The 20,784-nt window shown below is 40.9% G+C and overlaps 1 protein-coding gene across 2 annotated transcripts in view; it reads left to right on the plus strand.

The window, feature by feature from the left end:
* Positions 1 to 20,784, plus strand: part of CALCOCO2 (calcium binding and coiled-coil domain 2) — a 32,410-nt gene that overhangs the window by 8,371 nt on the left and 3,255 nt on the right. For both annotated transcript variants that reach the window (XM_075845544.1, XM_075845545.1), the window contains exons 6-19: positions 883 to 924; positions 1,585 to 1,743; positions 2,959 to 3,044; positions 3,259 to 3,349; positions 5,407 to 5,471; positions 5,838 to 5,928; positions 6,748 to 6,843; positions 8,473 to 8,541; positions 10,217 to 10,324; positions 11,140 to 11,235; positions 13,423 to 13,524; positions 15,549 to 15,644; positions 15,766 to 15,871; positions 18,641 to 18,660. In XM_075845544.1, coding sequence (XP_075701659.1) covers positions 883 to 924; positions 1,585 to 1,743; positions 2,959 to 3,044; positions 3,259 to 3,349; positions 5,407 to 5,471; positions 5,838 to 5,928; positions 6,748 to 6,843; positions 8,473 to 8,541; positions 10,217 to 10,324; positions 11,140 to 11,235; positions 13,423 to 13,524; positions 15,549 to 15,644; positions 15,766 to 15,871; positions 18,641 to 18,660 — 1,227 coding nt within the window. The remainder of the gene's footprint in view (positions 1 to 882; positions 925 to 1,584; positions 1,744 to 2,958; positions 3,045 to 3,258; positions 3,350 to 5,406; positions 5,472 to 5,837; positions 5,929 to 6,747; positions 6,844 to 8,472; positions 8,542 to 10,216; positions 10,325 to 11,139; positions 11,236 to 13,422; positions 13,525 to 15,548; positions 15,645 to 15,765; positions 15,872 to 18,640; positions 18,661 to 20,784) is intronic.

Raw genomic sequence — 20,784 nt, forward strand, 5'->3', positions numbered from 1 at the left:
TCTGAATGAAGGGGCAGAAGCATCCCTTCGCTGCAGTGCCTGACATAGTGATGTCTATGCATGTGCTGCTTCACATAAGAAATAGATCCAGGGGGCAAGTGATTGGCTACAATGTCCGTTCCAAATGGGATTGTCTTCTGCTGGATCTTTGGGACCCACTATCAGAGCTTTAGAGCATGGGCCCACTAAACAATCCTCTGGTAGGCAAGTCCGAACCTGAGCCCTTTTACTGAGTACTGACTGGCTACCTTATTTTACTGCAAGTACTAAACTAAAGGCTGCTTGTAGATAGTTGCTGACAGTTTTTTTTTTTTTTTTAAAGAGGACCTGTCATCTTTCCTGACACGTCTATTTTAGTAATTACTGGTATTCCCCATAAAATAAAAATTCTGGATAATCTTTTCTTATAACTCTGCATTGTGCTATTCTTGTTGTTCCTCCTAGAAATGTATGAATAAATGGACAACTGGGTGTTGCCATTTCCCTTATCAAAGGGGCGTGTCCCTACACAGTCTCACTCTGTCACCGCTGATTGGATAGTATCAGTCTGTGAAGGGACACACCCCCAACTGGTAACACCCAGTTCTCAATTTATTTATACATTGTTAGGAGGAATAACAGAGGAATGGCACAATGTAGTGTTCTAAGAAAAGATTCTTCAGAATTCTTATTTCATGGGAAATAAAATTATTTACTAAAAAATTCATGTCTGGAGAGGTGACCGGTCCTTTTTAAGAAGATTAAGCTCCTAATCAGAAGCACTTAATAGATATATCTTCAATTACTGTTTCATGGAGAGTTAGCAGTTCCTTTACATAGTCATAGGATTTGATATAAATATTTTTTTTTATCCTATTCTGCTTCTTTCTTTATTTTTATCAGATGGAGATGATAAAGACAAATGAGGAGAATGCTGAACTTAAGGTAAAAAAACTTCTGTTGTAAATGGAATGTATCATATTGTTGTGTGTTCTAATATATATATATATATATATATATATATATATATATATATATTTGTGTTAGATGCTCATTGGGTTTAGATAGGGCACCACTGCTGAACTGAGTCTTTGTGTTCCTAATGGGAAATCTATGGGCCCTTCAGCTGCAGTATCCTCATACACTGCCCACTTGCCTGACTTTTGCATTCATCCTTGTATTGCCACACAGTGCTCAGGGCAACAACAGTTGTGAATACATCCCTACATCCCATTCATAATAAATACCTTCCATTCCACAAGACCTGTATGAAATAGTTATAAAGGTTTAACATTGTTTAATCTCAATGTTATTAATGAACTCCAGGTAATAAGGTACCGATGTACCATATTATGTGCTAAATCCTATTCTTGCATTATATGGAGTCATGCTATCCACTTCAGGAATCTGCAAGAATTCAAGATCTCCGTTGTCCCAAGATAACATATTCCCAATGTCTGACCAGATCTATTTCCAAATGAAAACTTTTATTTGGCTTGAATATATTTTGTAAGGTTTTCCTAGCAAAAAATCAAACCGATATTAAGTCATATACTGTAAATTATTGTAAAGAAACTTAAAACTCCTATGAAACCTCTCTCGTAGAAAGTTGTGGAAAAACTGACAGAGGAGAGCTCAGTACTGCAAAATAAAGTATCGGCTCTGCAAAATGAAAACCAGGCCCAAGCTGGGAGGATCCAGAGTCTCCAGGACGACTTACTGTACTCGACAGAGAAGATGGAAAGGCTGGAAAAGGAAAATATGGTAACGAATATTCATTCCTAAAACCAACAAAGTGTAAATTAAGCTTCGTTCACATCTGCATTAGAGGCTCCATTTGGGGCCTCTGTTGCAAATCCGGCTAAAAATACCGTAAACAATAGTATAGCATATTGCGCTATTGTTTCCGATAAAACCGTGGAAACCCGATGGACCCATTAAAGTCAATGGGTTACATCAGCCGCCGGTGATGTCCGACGTGCAACGGAATCGGCACTTCCAGGATTTCCATTGTTCTGCCTCTCTGGCGGAGCAGAACAATGGAAAGCTGAATGCAGGTGTGAACCCAGCCTTAATGTGGTTGTCTGCTGTGGATCCTGTTTCAACAGCGGGCTCCCCAGATGATAAATTAATCATGCAGATGTCCTGCTTCTGGGACGTGCCACCAAGTTTTTGATTTCCCTGTAGCGCCACTGGTTCTCATTAAAACCAATAGACTGTTCATGTAATGCACAGAGGCACTAGTTTCCACAGAGACTACACAAAAACATACTTTATTGTGACATAACTGGGGTTAGGAACTAAAATAAGAAGCAGGAATTGAAACAAGATTATGTAAGTGTAGTAAATAGTTCATAGACTTTGACATGTAAATGACTTCTTTTAAGCCGAGTTCAAGTTGTTCTTCATTTTACGGACTCTCACATGACAGGCGTAGGTAAATTTGCCAATCTATATCAGTCATTGGCAAGAAATCCCTACTTTTCTGCTGATGGTAGGGGGTGTTGGATTGTTGGACAATTAAGAATATTTATCCTTTACATTACACCTGTCAATAACATATTGTAAATGTAGCAGTTTGGAAAAGCGGAGAGTGACTCAATATTCTTAGAATAGAGGTTTTTGGTTTTCTTTTTATATATTATTTGTTCGTAGGCAAATAGTTATAAATAATAATTTTTACTAATACATTTAGTAAAAAAAAATCATTTTGCATACTATGTCACTAATATATTGTGAAGGTAGCAGTTTGGGAAAAGGGGAGAGTGAGACTATATGCTTAGAATATTGTTTGTTTTTTTCCAAAAATATTTATTGGTAGGTAAATAATTATAAATACCGTAGATAATTTTTCCTAATAGATTTAGTAAGAAGAAAATGCTTATTTGCATACTAGACCGCAAAATGGTGTGGCGTACAATGCTTTCACCTTCTCGAAAAGTAAAATAATAACATGAATTATTGTTGCATATACTGAAGGAGCGGACAGTCCAAACTAAGAATCTTGAGGATGAAATCGAGAGGATTAACACAACCATTCAGTCATTGGACATGGACCTGCAAATGTAAGTGTATACTGAGTGTCACTTAGTGTATAGATGTGCATAGTTCCCCAAGGATCCCCTACGTTATAATGAATGACAGGCACTACCGATGTAACTTTTAATGGAGAACTATATACGGATATCGGCTAGACTAGTAACGCTACTAATATGTACTATAACATGTTATATGAGATGAACTTGTATTCTCAATACCCCATTTTATTAATCTTTACAGGCAAAGGAACCAAGAGGAGAAATTGCTGTCAGAAATCAAAGAGATGGAGAAATCAAAGGATAAAATCCAGGAAGAAAAGAAACACCTTGAGGTCAGCGCAAACAAAACAAATAACCCAAACATTGCACATTTGTAGAATTCATATAGTTATAGATATTTGAGGGGTGTTGGCCTCCCCCTAACAGTGGTAACAGATTGGAGATACTCTGTGCCATGTTTGGCTTTAAAGGGATTGTCCACTTTGGAAAATTTCTACTATTTAGAAGGGTCCCTTGACGATAGAAAAGAAACATAATAGAAAGACAATAGAAAGATCACAAAATGTCCACCCGCTGGCACCCCCAGCGATCAACTGTTCTCTATGGGGAAACCAGGCAGTACGTGCGTGAGTTCCTTGCAGAGCTACCACAGGGGAAATTAAGCATTATACATTGTCTATTTAAAGAGGCTCTGTCACCAGATTTTGCAACCCCTATCTGCTTTTGCAGCAGATAGGCGCTGCAATGTAGATTACAGTAACGTTTTTATTTTTTAAAAACGAGCATTTTTGGCCAAGTTATGACCATTTTTGTATTTATGCAAATGAGGCTTGCAAAAGTACAACTGGGCGTGTTTACAGTAAAAGTACAAGTGGGCGTGTATTATGTGCGTACATCGGGGCGTTTTTACTTCTTTTACTAGCTGGGCGTTAGGAATGGGAGTGTATGATGCTGACGAATCAGCATCATCCACTTCTCTTCGTTAACACCCAGCTTCTGGCAGTGCAGACACACAGCGTGTTCTCGAGAGATCACGCTGTGACGTCACTCACTTCCTGCCCCAGGTCCTGCATCGTGTCGGCACCAGAGGCTACAGTTGATTCTGCAGCAGCATCAGCGTTTGCAGGTAAGTAGCTACATCGACTTACCTGCAAACGCCGATGCTGCTGCAGAATCATCTGTAGCCTCTGGTGCTGATGTGTCCTCGCTCGTCCGACACGATGCAGGACCTGGGGCAGGAAGTGAGTGACGACACAGCATGATCTCTCGAGAGCACGCTGTGTCTGTGCACTGCCAGAAGCTGGGCGTTCTGAAGAGAAGTGGATGATACTTCTCGTCAGAACGCCCAGCTAGTAAAAGTGGTAAAAACGCCCCGATGTACGCACATAATACACGCCCAGTTGGACTTTTACTTTAAACACGCCCAGTTGGACTTTAGCAAGCCTCATTTGCATAAATACAAAAATGGTCATAACTTGGCCAAAAATGCTTGTTTTTTAAAAATAAAAACGTTACTCTTATCTACATTGCAGCGCCGATCTGCTGCAATAGCAGATAGGGGTTGCAAAATCTGGTGACAGAGCCTCTTTAAATCAATGGGATGTCTGTGTAATGCAGGACAGGTCCTCCAGAGCAAGAGACGCTCTTTGTAACCGCTCTCCACTCTGGCAAAAAGATGAGAATCCTGACAAGTGGACCCCCTCACTATTAACTCAGACTACCCTAATAGTATGAAAAGTTTTTTCCCAATTGGGCAACCCCTTAAAGTGAGGCTGGCACTGGAGGTTAAAGGGGTATTCAAGTTTCATTGTATAATAGAAAGTTATGTAGTTTGTATCAATTCCTCATAGTTTTGAAGATCTCGTCTTGTAAATGGGAGCCTTTATTGTCTACTTTCAGCTCATCACATGATGATCAGACGGGTACACGGCTCATTAAGTTATAGTACATTTATCCGAGCTCTCTCTTGTAACGATTCCTGCATTACATGGCCAGGATAGATTTTCATTTTCTTGAAGTAAACAATGATGGTTTCAATTTACTGACAGAAAGCACAGATTTTGAAAAGCATGAGAAAGTTGCATAACTTTTTATATCACAATGAATACGTTTTATTTGTGGGAAACCAGAACAACCCTTAGTTTCTGATTGAAAATATACATGTAAGGTCTCCGATGCTGGTTTCATTTATGTAACTTACTGCGTGATACTTCATTTGCAGCCATTCCAATCACTGAGACGTCCCCATCAGTGTCCTAAAGAAGATATATTTTTTTCAGGACATTTATTTCTTATAGATTTGTTATTATCACTATTATGTAAAGTACATGTACCTAGACATAAACACGGTCATATCTACTTGGTACTCATTCATGTCTTCTCTTTATAGAGACTGCAAATCCACATGAAGACCCTTGAAGAGGAAAAAGAGAAGCTGGAGTCAGAGCTGAAACTGTATGTGCAATCCAAATTGAAATAATAATAATAATACGCTTGACAAAGAGACGACGGCTTGCATTATTGCACATTATTACTGTACATGTATTCATGGTAATTGGATCGCCGTTCAGGTTTACAATTGGCCTCATTCACATCTGCGTCAGGGCTCCGTTCAGTGCTATCCGTCAGAATGGAACCCTGATTGAAACAAACGGAAACCATAGGTTTCCGTTTGCATCACCATTGATTTCAATGGTGACGGATCCAGTGCAAATGGTTTCCGTTTGTCTCCGTTGTGTAAGGGTCGGTTTGACGGAAGCAATACCGTAGTCGACTGACCACATACTTTTTTTAATCCTTCCATCCACCTATCCCATGTAGGTACAGAGAAAAAGAGCAAAAATTTCTCTCAGACATGGTGGAGATGGAAAAATCTCTTGAGAAGTCAGTGGCTGAAAAGAATCGCTTGCAGGTGGGTGTCCGGTATGACTATAGTAGTTGGGCCACATGCATACGACTGTTTTTGTCTGTGTGATATCTATGTCTTTTAAACAGCGAGCACACTGACCCATTCATTTTTATGGCCCCATGCACACTACTGTGTTTTTCACTGATCCGTGTGGGGGCCTTGGGACCGGGCCGCAAAACTCAGAGTAGGTCATGTTCTTGTCCATGTTTGCAGCTTGGTCTCGCTCATTTAAGTCTTTGGCAACGTGAAAACAACGGACGGCACATGTATGCCGTCTGGGTTTTGAGGATCCGTTGTTTACGGGCCACAAAATACAAACAGTCGTGTGCATGTAGCCTTATGTATATGTTTAGTTTGTGAGGGGATGTTCTGATCTCTTGCCTTTTACACCATGTGCATAGGATATGGCCTAAAATCAATGGCAAAACACTGCAAATTTTGATGCAAATTTCACCCTTTGTTGCATAATCCAGAAAAAAAAAATATCTTTCGCAGATCAGAAAATCCACAGCATGCCCTTAGATCTGCATTGATTTTTACCACTTTATGTGTATGGGGCTATAGTGAAACCCCAATCACATTTATTCTATTGCAAATTTCAGGGCAGATTCTGCACTAGAAATCCATGTGTGAACGCAGACTTTTGCTAGTGCATAGACCTAGCTTTTACATGTAACAATTCTACAAACCATTGATGGACTATCCCCGATACACACCATTGTTACAACCCTAAAGATGGTCACTTACAATTGTCGTACATGTGCTACCATGATGAAGATGTCTGATGTCAGCCGGCATTTACATATTTCATTCATTTGACAGAGTGAAGACGCAGCCAAGCAGAAGGTAGTGGAGAACTTGTCTTATACTCTCACTCAATGTAAAGAAGAGACTGTTAAACTGAAAGCAGAACTTGAAGTAAGCATTATCTTGTGTTTGTTATGTAGTGACTGTGTAATGTGCTTATAGGGAGGATCCTATATAAAGGTGCGGGTATATTATACAGCACATCTGTAGTGGGTCTGTATTCTGAATGGGCATGGCATTCCGGAGGGTGAATTTAAAAATGGCAAAAACATGGATGAATGGGAGCTTTTACAGAGGAACCACTATATTTACATAGGCGCAATAACATTTCATACTGTCCTATCAAAGAAATAAACCATTTGGTATAAATACAACGTATGATTGTAAAATACATGGTATACATTTTCTTGCATTGTATAATAAACCAAAGTCATAGTACATTACTTAATTTGAATGGAACACCATTTCACTGTCACCCAGTGGTCCTATTTGCTACTAAGTTGATGGCCAGGTAATGTTTGTTAGTATATGTACTGTAAGTCACTATATTTAGATGGCTTTTACTTGCTTTTTTTTTTTTTTTTTTTCAGTTGTAGTTTTCAGGTTGCTTTTTAGCTCTGCTTTACCAGGTACAACTAGGGTCAGCTATCCTGTGTATAAAGTAATTGCCTTTTGTTTCATCATACACTCAGACTGCTGCTTAGTCTCATTGCATGCTTTAGGCCTCATGCATATGACTGTAGCCGTGTGCACGGTCTGTGATTACTGCATGAACGACCCGAGGAGTGTCATCCGCAGGCCGTCCGCAATCACAGAGCGTGCACACCTAAGATGTGCATTGACTTTAAGGAGTCCCGGACTGCAAATGCGGTCCATAAAATTACTTGTCCTATATTTTTGCGGTCCGGACTCCCGGACAATGCACGGACCGTAGAAACCACAGGCCCATAGAATAAAATATGTCCTATACTATCCGCAATTGTGGATGAGGCCTTACAATGCAGCTCTGCTTGTCTAGATTAACTGCTGTGTATAAGCATAGGGTCACTTTCTAGGAGGTCAGTGCAAGGAAAAAATTATTGTTTATTAAAGGCAAGAAAACCACCAATGGCAAAGTTATTACCACACATATCTTCAACAAAAATGAGCCTCACTATGTAGTATCCTGGTGTTCTGCTTTAAAGCACCACATTCATAAGAAATTCAAAGAAAAACTCCAGGATTCCAACTTAGTGCCCTCTGTAGAGCCCCACAAACTGGATTTCGTTGTAGTTGTTGACAGTTCCCAGAGCCCCTCCAAATGGACCTCCTATTGCAGAAACATTTTGCATTACATCCACTATACATTATATTATTGGGTTTCTTTCATACAAAGATTTTTTTATATATATATATATATATATATATATATATATATATATATATATAATCTTTGTATGAAAGAAACCCAATAATATAATGTATAGTGGATGTAATGCAAAATGTTTCTGCAATAAGAGACCTGACAGAGTTTTTCCATTTCATCCTCTAATTTCCACTCGCACACTGGTATATTGAGTTCTTGCACAGTCTAGGAGTGTTGGCATTATGGACTATAAAACTCTTAATAAGCTCTTCCAAAATGCTGCCTGGATGTTTTCCAAATCCTGGTCACATTTACTTTCTTGAGAAACGGAGTTACATTTGATAATCATATCCAGACCAATTTAATCAGTGCTAACTATGATTCTCCCATACAAGTTGCAGAGATGTACACTGGAAAGAGAGAAGAAACAGAAAGAAAATCTAAAGCAATCGTTGGATAAAGAGGTAAAGATGCGTCCATACACCTAGTCACCCTGCGTATACTCAGGATATAGATTGCGCTACAGCAGATGAATTAAAGGGGTATTCCCATCTTAGACATTTATGGCATATCTACAGGATATGCCACAAATGTCTCATAGATGCGGGTCCCACCTTTAAAATCCACACCTATCTCCAGAATGGCGGTCTCCTGCCCCATCACATCTGGTGAGGTGGCCATTGGCCGTCGCCTCCTGGCAGAGAGTCAGTGGAGAGGTGAATGGGAATTACAGAAACAGTCGAGCACAATGATGAAAAATGCTGTAAGGCTGTTGATCTGGGGACATGCCAGGGTACAATTCACACTAAAACCTGTTCAGAACCCTTAGGCTGGGTTCACACTGAGTTTTTTGCAGGCGGAATTTTTGCCTCAAAATTCTGTTTGAAAGTTTGAGGCAGATTTTCCTCTCCCTGCACGCCGTTTTTCGCGGCGCTTTTTGCAGAGTTCAGCGCCCGCGACCATTGAGTGCCACGGGCATAAAACGCCGTAAAATATGCTTTCTCTGCCTCCCATTGAAGTCAATGGGAGGTCAAAGGCGTAAACGCCCGAAGATAGTGCATGTCGCTTCTTTTTCCCACGAGGCGGTTTTACCGCTCGCGGGAAAAAGACGACTCGCCTCCCATTGAAATCAATGGGAGGCATTTTCGGGCCATTTTTGACGAGTTTTTTGGCGTGGTTTCCGTGCCAAAAAACTCATCAAAAAACTCCCTGTGAACATAGCCTTCAAAGGGTTGTCTGATATGACAAAAAATGGGTGTTTTTTTCAACAAACAGCACCACCTTTGTCTCTGGGTTGTGCCTGGAGTTGCAGCTTAGCCTCATTTGAGAGAATGGGGTTGAGGTGTAATGCCATCTGCATTCCATGGTCAAGGGTGGCAATGTTTCTGTAAAAAGACAGTTTATTTTTTCTAATTTCAAACAACCCCTATAAGACCACACATCCCCACCACATCAGTAAATACATATACAGGGACTGGGAAATGTCATAATTCAGCATTTTAAAACAGAGCAATACTTACGCCATATGCATAACAGTAGTTAGAGATTCCTTATGTTAGAATGTACAATACTGAGGGAAGCCAACATCCTGGATAAACAAGTGTATTTTATTAAAATAATATAGAAACCGATACAAAAATTATAAATAATACAATTAATTGCATAAAATAAAAGCAACATAAATAATAAGCATGCTAACTAGTTCATATTAAAAAGAGTTTGGCAATACTATAGACAAAAAAACTATTAGGTACCATATATACACCTAATAACCCATATGCCTTAAAGGGGCAGTCCCATGGAGCTAGAGTGCACATGCGTGACCTGCCGCTCCATTTATAAGGGGATTCAGGACCCCCATTCTCTTGATTGGTGGGGGTTCTAGCGGTGGGACCCCAGCGCTCAAACACTTATCCTATGGATAGCTGATAAGTTGTTGTGGTGGGACGGGACAACCTCTTTAATAAAACCATTGGTGATTCCAATAACAACTAATCAGATTGCAGCTCTCTTTTTAATCAGGCATGTTGGGAAATTACCCCTCCAGTATCAATTGTAAAGCAGCACATGTTGGAGATCTACATCTGCCCAGGGAACGAACGTATACTTGTTTTTGAAGATGTTTTCTTCTTTTATTAGTTCAGGAAGACTCTTGATCTAGAACGCAATATGGAGCAGGAGAATCAAAAGCTTAGATCTGCAGAAGAGACACGGACCAGCTTGTACAAGAAGGCAGACTTACTTAAGGTAAATAACGTGATATATAGCAGCCACAATGAGAAATTAAATTGGTGTGGGATCGAGCCAGTATTTTTCATTCTACCTCTTGTAACCGCACAGAACAGAGAAGGGGGGGGGTGTCCTTCCTTCGGGACCCAATAATCCAGAGCAAAGAGTGGCTACGAAAAGCATCTCTTTCTCTGGAAGGCTTGGCATGTCTGTGCAGTGATATCAATGGACACTCTGTAATGCTTCATTTCTCCTGTGGAGGTGCTGCAAGGGAAGTGAACACTTACTAGATTAGAGTGGAGGAGTAGAGTTCTGGGGATCCCAGCAGGAAATGTTGTGATCAGCTTATTTGTGAAGGACACTTTTATCAAAAAGGAATTGGAAAATGCAGACAACCCCTTTAAGAATTACTTACTAGATATTTTTGAAACCATTACTGTTTGCTAAACAGCATCCCTTATGTATTTAAGTCATTGCTTAGCAACAAATGCTGCAGACAGCGGGTGACACCACCTAACCTCTTGTCTATTGTCTTTTTCCGGGTGAACTAGTAGACTTGTGATAGTAGCAGGATGTTTGTTTATGTATCTTCAGAATACCCGAGTATCTTTACACATAATGTTATGTAAGAATTAACCAAATAGTACAGTAGTGTGACCACTTACGGGTGCTTTACATTAAAGGAATTGTAAACCTTATGTACAACAATGCACTATTTACTGTATTCTGATTTCGGATACAATCATTAGTGCACCGTGTATGCAGCGGTTTCTGCGTGCACACTTTATGATAGAGATTGAAGTCATGTCTATGTTCTTTTTTTATTTCTCTAGTCTGAAAATGAAAATAAAATCAAACAAATGGGGCTATTACACATGACTATTGCTGATTTGGAGGGTGAGGTGAACAGACTAAAAGATGAGTGCAAGGTAATAACATTTATCTTGATTGTAGTTTACTACGAGATTTACCCTGAATGATGAAACACAACTGGAAGAGAATAACAATAATTTCTAACATTACAGTATCTAGAAAGATTCAATTTGTCACAGAATCATTTGTTTGGAGAAATCATGTGCGTCATTGCTTAAGATCTGAAAATCACAATTATCTGAAGATCCGTGGATCACATAAATACATGCTTGGGTCTAAACGTCCGTATTAAATATCTGAAACTTCCACTTGTTTTATGTATAACCACATCTAGCAATGGTTCACCCTTATTATGGGTCAGGACCAGTTCAGAGAGGTATGGTCATAATATGCCACCTATAGACTGATGTGGGCTCATACTCTTCACTTCATGTGCCTTTGATTTTATACAGATACATACAGAGGTTTTTCTCATGGATTCATATGGAATCCGTGGGAAAATAACTGTGGCATATTCATATCCATGTCCTAGTACAGAGGTATACTCCACTAGGAACATCGCTTCTAGAGGAAGATGCAGTGCCTCATGGACACACCACCCGTGTGCCACCGTATAGGGTCTGTGCACACCATTTGGTTAGGAGGAGAGGGTCTTAAAGAGGCTCTGTCACCAGATTTTGCAGCCCCTATTTGCTATTGCAGCAGATAGGCGCTGCAATGTAGATTACAGTAACGTTTTTATTTTTAAAAAACGAGTATTTTTGGCCAAGTTATGACCATTTTCGTATTTATGCAAATGAGACTTGCAAAAGTACAACTGGGCGTGTTGAAAAGTAAAAGTACAACTGGGCGTGTATTATGTGTGTACATCGGGGCGTGTTTACTACTTTTACTAGCTGGGCGTTCTGATGAGAAGTATCATCCACTTCTCTTCAGAACGCCCAGCTTCTGGCAGTGCAGATCTGTGACGTCACTCACAGGTCCTGCATCGTGTCGGCACCAGAGGCTACAGTTGATTCTGCAGCAGCATCAGCATTTGCAGGTAAGTAGCTACATCGACTTACCTGCAAACGCCGATGCTGCTGCAGAATCATCTGTAGCCTCTGGTGCCGATGTGTCCTCGCTCGTCTGACACGATGCAGGACCTGTGAGTGACGTCATAGCGTGATCTCTCGAGAACACGCTGTGTCTGCACTGCCAGAAGCTGGGCGTTGTGAAGAGAAGTGGATGATACTTCTATACACAACGCCCAGCTAGTAAAAGTAGTAAACACGCCCCGATGTACGCACATAATACACGCCCAGTTGTACTTTTACTTTTCAACACGCCCAGTTGTACTTTTGCAAGCCTCATTTGCATAAATACAAAAATGGTCATAACTTGGCCAAAAATGCTCGTTTTTTAAAAATAAAAACGTTACTGTAATCTACATTGCAGCGCCTATCTGCTGCAATAGCAGATAGGGGTTGCAAAATCTGGTGACAGAGCCTCTTTAAACCTGACTGGTACTTGTAGAACAATTTTGTGGCACCCAACCCTATTGCCTTTCCTCTTCTCAACACAGAAGAAGGGAGTTCAGATGTCTTCTAGCCAGGGTGGAAGTCTTGTCTAGACAAGAAGTTTAAATTCAGCTCTATGGCAAAAGGCATGACGAAGTGAGATTCAAGAGTATGAAAGACATTCAATAGAGTTTTGTTAGTTGCTGTTTTTTGTTTTGTTTTTTACCCCTAATGCCATATTTTTGATCACATTTATATATAAATGTGTTGTATATTATATTAACCTTTTAAACTTCAGAATTCAGATCCCAGCCATTTCTGCATCTTATGTTTTTGAGAGGGTAAAATGTACTCCTCAATGGAATTTAACTTGGTTCATCCATAGTTTTTAGCAACATGAAGAATTAGATAAGCTAAGATGACAAGCAGGATAATGCTTACTTCACATTGACAAAAAAATAGCTTATTGAAGGACTGAGGGCCCCTCTATGATTTGAGGGCAGGTATGGACAGTATTGCAGAATTTAGGAGCTGATTAGTTAATTCCAGGAGCCATTTGTTAGTGCTCAAAAATAAGTTTTGTAGACGTAAATATAAACCAACCTAAAATCTTAGGGTCAGCTGGTATGGTATATTAATCGCATGGGCAGATGTAGCTGCCAGCCAATGTTAACATGAATTCAGTCCAGCAAAAGATTTGGGACTTGAGTTAAATAAATACTTGTATTTGCACCATTCATTTAGAGCAAGATGGACGCAGAAAGAACAGTGAAACAATTAAGAGCACAACTCAAAACTACTGAGGAGAAAACGTTCAGCTTGGAACTGGAATTGTCTCAGAAGCAGGTGAATGTTTAGTATGATATGGGGTTTATATCTACAGTTTATGGACAAATGTATTAACACACCTACACATTAAGTAGTGGTTCAGAACGCACTAGACCAAAGTAGGTGCACAAATAGGGGCCCAAACCAATCGTATATAAAATAAGTATTCGGCACACAAGGTTGAAGTTTTGAAAGAAATCTTGATTTTTATTATCAGGTGGATGCCAGAGGCTTAGTGGGACGTTTCGGTCATAACAAGACCTTCATCAGGCACTATGCCTTTCTGGTTACTGGTATATCCAGTCGTTGGCGCTACGTTATAAATGACGGCTGACCAAGATTTTGGAGTGTTTGTGTGGGAATTTTTGCCCATTTATCCAGAAGAGCGTTTGTGAGGGAGAACACGAATGTTGGAGGAGAGGGCCGGGCTCGCAATCTCCGTTCTGGTTCATCCTAAAGGTGTTGGATGGGGTTGAGGTCATGGCTTTGTGCGGCCAGTCAAGTTCTTTCACATCAAAATCATTCAGTCATGCCTTTATGGACCTCGCTATATGCACTTAGGCACAGTCCTAAGGGAACAGAAAAGGGCCTTCCCCAAACTGTGCCCACAAAGTTGGAAGCTACAATTGTCCAAAATGTCTTGGAATGCTGAACATTAAGATTTCCCTTCACTTGAACTAAAGGCCTAAACCAACCCCATAGCCTTATCCCTCAACCAAACATTACAGTTGGCACAATGCAGTCAGGCAGGTAAAGTTGTCCTGACTCGTCCATCAGACTGTCAGATAGAGAGGGTGATTCGTCACTGCAAAGAACACGTTTCCACTGCTCTAGAGTCCAGTGGCGGCGGCTTTACACCACTCTATCCGACGCTTGGCATTGTGCTTTGTGATGTAAGGCTGGCGTGCAGCTGCTCGGCCATGGAAACCCATGACATGAAGCTCCCGGGGCACAGTTTTTGTGCGGATGATAATTCCAGAGGAGGTTTTTAAGTCTGCAGAGCGTTGGCGACATTTATGCACTATGTGTCTTAGCACTCGGCGACCCCGCTTTGTAACATTACGTGGTCTGACACTTCATGGCTGAGCTTCTGTGGTTCCTGAACACTTAGGGTCTGTTCACATCACCGTTCGCTTTCCGTTCCGGGGTTCCGTCAAAGGTTTCCGTCGGATGAACCCTGTCGGAAAACCGGAAACTTGCCGGAATGGTGACTGAAACGGAAGCTGTGGTTTCACTTTCACTTTCCGTTGTGGGGTTCACCCGACGGAAACCTCTGACGGAACCCCGGAACGGAAAGCCAACGCTGATGTGAACAGGCCCTAACACTTTGCAATATCACTCACAGTTGATTATGGAATATCTAGGAGGGAAGAGATTTCACGCACTGACTTATTACAACAGTGGCATCCTATTACAGTATTACCTTCAAATTCAGTGCGCTCTTTAGAACGGCCCCTTTTTTCACAAATCTTTGTAAAGGCGACTGCATAGCGAAGATGCTCCAGGATTTTATACACCTGTGGCATTGAGACTGAATGAAACACTTGTATTCAATGGTTAAGAGTTGTCCCAATACTTTTGTTCATATAGTGTATCTACATATCATAATGGTAGACGTATTATAATTTTTTTTTTTAATACAGGGCATAGTTATTGAAACCAGACAACTCCTTTTTAAATAGAAGGGTCAAAGTATGGTTTATTTCAAAGTAATAGTCTAGCGCTGACTGGTAAGTACCTACCGTCTCTGTCAGCTTTGGGTTTCAGTGGTGTGAATCCGCTGCATTTAGTGCCCCATCACAAAAATAGCAGTAATGTGTGAACTGCTCCGCAATTTAGATCCTACTTTCACGCTGAAAGTCAGTAACGGTATAGTAATGGTACGGTGACGCAGATCAATACAGAACTTGTAATAAACATGTTACCCTTCACAAACAGCTGAACCATCTGGGTTCCTATTGTTTTTTTTATGTTTTTCAGAAAAGGACTGCGGAGCTACATTACAGCACACGATCAATAGTTGTCTTTCTTATTGTTCACAGGACATCTATAGAGAACAGGGAGAGGAAATATGCACATTAAGAAGTGCCCTAGAACTTCGCACAGAAGAAATTATGGACCTGAAGGATATACAGAAGGTATTCTAGTGAGATACAAGTGACTATCGCTTATATACTATCTTTTATATACCTTTAAGAAAAATCTAAGGATTGCACTCTATGTGAGCAACATAAGGTTGAATTGTTTATTCATTTCTAGAATCATCTTATCGAAATAGATGAGCTCCACAGTTGTTTGTCAGGCAGAGCATCCTCTACTTCCATGTCCTCATCCCAAGGCTTACTTTTTGGGAATCCATATCAAGGTATCCAATTTGTGTCTTTCCACATGTTTTACATTAAAGTTTCACTGCATCTCTTCAATGTGTGCACTGGCATTTAACATTTTAATTAATGGATGATATTCATGTGGTTATACTATTAGCCTGAATTCACACATCGCTTATTTGTTACGGAATTTGGGTTGCGAAATCCGCAACGAATTTCCACAACAAAGGACCGTACAGTGTTAAGTGAATGGGGTTTTAACAAACCCCATTTCACTTTCAGCGTAAAAAAATCTAGACATGCTGCATATTTTCAAAACCGCAGCTGCCCTATCTGTTACGGAAATGGCGCAGATTTTCACTGCCGATTTCAATTATGGCAATACAATTGGTGAAATCCGCAGCTGTATCAATGCGAGTAAATATACGGATTTCGGTGCTGCTCTTGGTGCAGATTTGTAGATTGATTCACCAGCAAAATATTTACGTGATGTGTGAACCTGGGCTAATTAGCTATTCATCTATGGCGACAAATTGGTCCACAGAACTGTGCTGATTAGTGACTGAAGCGAACCATAGGACCATCTAGTTTTTCTTTCCTAGAATGAATTAATTTCTTTTTCTCCTGTTGCTTAAATAGCGCCAGCATATTCCACAATGCTGCACTGTACTAGAACGCCTGTGCTATGTACTGACCCACCATATTGCAATAATAATATATACCCATACTGGTGTTATACACCAATCAGCCATAACATTAAAACCACCTGCCTACTATTGTGTAGGTCCCCCTCGTACCACCAAAACAGCTCTGACCTGCTGAGGCATGGACACTATAAGACCTCTGAAGGTGTCCTGTGGTATCTAGCACCAAGACGTTAGCAGCAGATCCTTTAAGACCTATAAGTTGTGAAGTGGGGCCTCCATGATCCAACTTGTTTTTCCAGCACATCCCACAGATGCTCAATCACATTGAGATCTTGGGAATTTGGAGGCCAAGTCAACACCTTTGTCATGTTCCTCAAACCATTCCTGAACAATTTTTGCTGTGCAACAGGGCGCATTATCCTGCTAAAAGAGGTTTTTGCCATTTGGGAATACCATTGCCATGAAGGGGTGTACTTGGTCTGCAACAATGTTTTGGTAGGTGGTACATGTCAAAGTAATATCCACATGAATGCCAGGACCCAAGGCTTCCCAGCATCACACTTCCTCTCCCGGCTTGCTTTCCACCCGTAGTGTATTCTGGGGCTGGCACACTCACCCGGCCGTCCACATAATGTAAAAGAAAACGTGATTTATGAGAACAAGCCACCTTATTGCATTGCTCCATGGTCCAGTCCTGATGCTCACATGCCCATTGTATGTGCTTTCCTATCATGGCCAGCATTAACTTTTTCAGTAGTTTGCACTAGAGTAGCTCTTCTGTGTGATCAGACCAGAATGGCTAGCCTTCCCTCTCCTCTTGCATTAACAAAGCTTGGCTGCCTTGACCTTGTCGTCAGTTCACCGTTTGTTCTTCCTTGGACCACTTTTGGTAGGTAATAACCACTACATACCAGGAACACACCACAAGACCTGCCGTTTTGGAGATGCTCAGACCCAGTCGTCTTAGTCATCACAATTTGGCACTGGTCAAAGTCACTTAGATCCTTACGTTTACCTATTTTTCCTGTTTTCCACACATCAAATTCAAAAACTGACCGTTCACTTGCTGCTTATATAACACCCCTTCACAGGCACCATTGTAACCAGATCATCCATGTTATTCACTTCATCTGTCAGTGGTTTTAATGTTATGGCTGATGACAAAACAATCATTTTGGTTTCTTTCTTAAAGAGGCTCTGTCACCAGATTATAAATTACATAATGATCGGCGCTGTAATGTAGATAAGTGTTTTTTATTTTGAAAAACGATAATTTTTGAGCAAGTTACGAGCAAATGGGCATTGTAAAGAGAAGTGTATGACCCTGACCAATCCGCGTCATACATTTATCATCGTTTCAGCCCATTGTTACAGTGTGATTGTGCAGTGAAAGAAGCTGGGCTGGAACAATGAGAAGTGTATGACACCGATTGGTCGCTGATTGGTCACTGATTGGTCAGAGTCATACACTCCTCTGTACAACGCCCAGTTGGTAAAAAGTAAAAACACGCCCAGTTGTCTATTAAGAAACTAATTCGCATAAAACTAAAATTGCTCATAACCTGCTCAAAAATGATCGTTTTTCAAAATAAAAACCACTGCTGTCATCTACATTACAAGCGCCGATCAGATTATGTAGGAGATAGGACACTTATAATGTGGTGACAGAGCCTCTTTAAAGAACGGCCAATACTTTCCAACCAATAGAAGGGATCTCCACCGTTGGAGAATTTATAGGCCATTCTTTAAATATTTCCTTGCTCAACATGTTTTTTTCTTTTGTCTATACTTTGCTTTGATTGGATTGATGTTCCATAGGGCTTCAAAATATTGATGCACAATACTGATTAAATTTGTAATGTGTGAATGACGCCTAACTCATTGTGAATTTACTATAATTGAGAGACCTGAATATTCTGTATTTTCCAGAAAACAATGATTTGGCACGTTCTTCCTCTCTGGACAGACCATGACTGTAGATGAGTAGTACTTATAAGAGCCTCACTAATGCCTTGTTATTATTACATGTAAAACACTCAGAAGATCTTAAGCTGAAGAGCGTTCAGATTTGTCAATTTCCACAGTGTTTGATAACAAATGTCTTAGCTTCACATTTTTTTTTCCTGTCACTGATCTACATTTTTATGTTCTTTTTTTCAGGAGATTATCATAGTGGGGCGGTGAGTACAGAATTGACTTTTAATGCTCTTAGATCATTTACAGATACAACTCTAAACTGTGTTTAATGAATATGTTCATTTTATCTTCATCTAAAGATGATGATAATATATACATAATGTATACTAATTGCCATATACAGCTCATTTAAATATCTAAAAAAAACAACAATTTTCAATTGAGGCTGGCCCGACGTTCAGCTGACCACTGCGTGTTCTCCTGCAACTATAATTATGTTACTATATTATTTAATATAGTATTACACACACAGTATTAAATATATGTAATATAGTATTACATGCCAGTCATTCAAATGAATGGTTGGTCATATAATGCATGGGAAAACCCTTTTACGCACTCCCCACAGCTCCCACTGATTTCCAATAATACCACAATTTTATTTTTAACTGCTCTCAAGCTGTATAGGTGTACTCTGCAAATATGCAATGCCAAAGCGTCTTAAAAATATTTTGGTGCATAAACGCAAACAAGTTTCACTTGCCAATCGTTCCACCCTCTGACAAAATTACAAAATATAAAAGCATACCATAAATGGTTAAATGAAAATTCTCATATCCTGAATGCTGTTTTCGTAAAATTGCAGATTCTCTTGAGTCTTAAGTAATAGGTGCACATTCACTTCTTATCTATTGTATGGGCAGAACTGGTTTCAAATCTGACCAAGGACAGCATCTGCATGGAGTTTGTGTTATGACTACAGGTTTGTGGACCCACTGGGCTACGCCTCCGGTTTGGGCCACCTCTGAGACCGTTATTTAATTAGCCTCCCTGGTCTTCACCCTTTAATCCCTATACAGCAGGGGTCTGAAACTCGGCCAGGTAAATGGGCCGCACATACAAAAAATGTGAAGTTGACAGGCCGCATTACTATCAAACTTGATACAATACAAAAGTATTGTTAATCAATTAGTTATTCGAACTACTATAATAATACCACATTACTATAACAATACTACATTACTATAATAACAATACTACATGACTAATGATAATACCGCTAGGTTTAAACCTAACAGAAATTTACGAGTTTACTCCACGTGCTTATTTTAATAGTCCAGTTTTCCAGTTTGTGGTGTTATATACAGTCTGGCTGCTCAGTTGGCAGCGTTTGCCAAACACAAGAATATCGAGATTGGGCAGTCTCTTTTTAGATAGTGCCACAGTGCCCTCTGTACGTAAGACCACACCCTTCCCTAGATAATGCCACATTGCCATCTGTAGATAGTGCCACACACACACCTCCCTATAGATAGCTCCATTGGGGCTCCCTCTAGGAGTGGAGTCCCCAGCCAGAGCATTGCCGACACTTAGGCCGGTGATTCCTCTGCTGGAGAAGCCCCTGCGTGGTCAGGGGCAACCCCAGAGCCACAGTCCCAGAGCAGAGAACTAGTATAGGCTAGTATGGACAGGCTAGTATGGACAGTGATGTCAGGGTCAACCCCAGAGCCGGAGTCCTAGGCAGAGAGCTAGTAGCGCTCTTCCTGGGACTCTTGCTCTGCTTGCGACATCACTGTCCATATATGGACAGTGATGTCAGGTGCTTCCCCAGCCGGAGTCCTAGAGTAGAGCCGCTTCCAGCACTCTGACTGGGACTCCATCTGTACTCCTGACATCACTCTTCATATATGGACAGTGATTTCAGGGGCTTCCTCAGAACAGGAGTCCCGGAGTAGAGCGCTAGTATAAGCTCTGCTCTGGGACGTCATGAAGGAGCGCATGTGCACTCCTCCTTCAGCCTGCTCTCTCCTCTCCCTAGGGAGTTATGGTGCCCTGCGGGCCGCAGATGACAGCCTCGGGGGCCGCATGCGGCCCGTGTGTTTGAGACCCTTGCTATACAGGGATCTGGTCTTTGCTGTGGGGAGGCTACCAGGTCGCTACCTCTTGAGGTGGTCCCAGCGAAGTAGCTGCTGGCCAAGTGAACTAGAAACGGGGACTGGAAGATGGTACCTTGATGGGTGGGAAGTTCAGCCTTGACACTAACGGTAGGAGGCTGACTGACAGCAGGCAGCTGAATGGAAGCTGTTAATGGATTGCTGAACACTGGCGGATAGCAGACACAGGCAGAAAGCGGACAGCTGGACATTGACAAGTAGCTGGACACTGGC

The sequence above is a fragment of the Rhinoderma darwinii genome, chromosome 13, assembly GCF_050947455.1.
Source record: "Rhinoderma darwinii isolate aRhiDar2 chromosome 13, aRhiDar2.hap1, whole genome shotgun sequence".
In the NCBI taxonomy this organism is placed as follows: domain Eukaryota; kingdom Metazoa; phylum Chordata; class Amphibia; order Anura; family Rhinodermatidae; genus Rhinoderma; species Rhinoderma darwinii.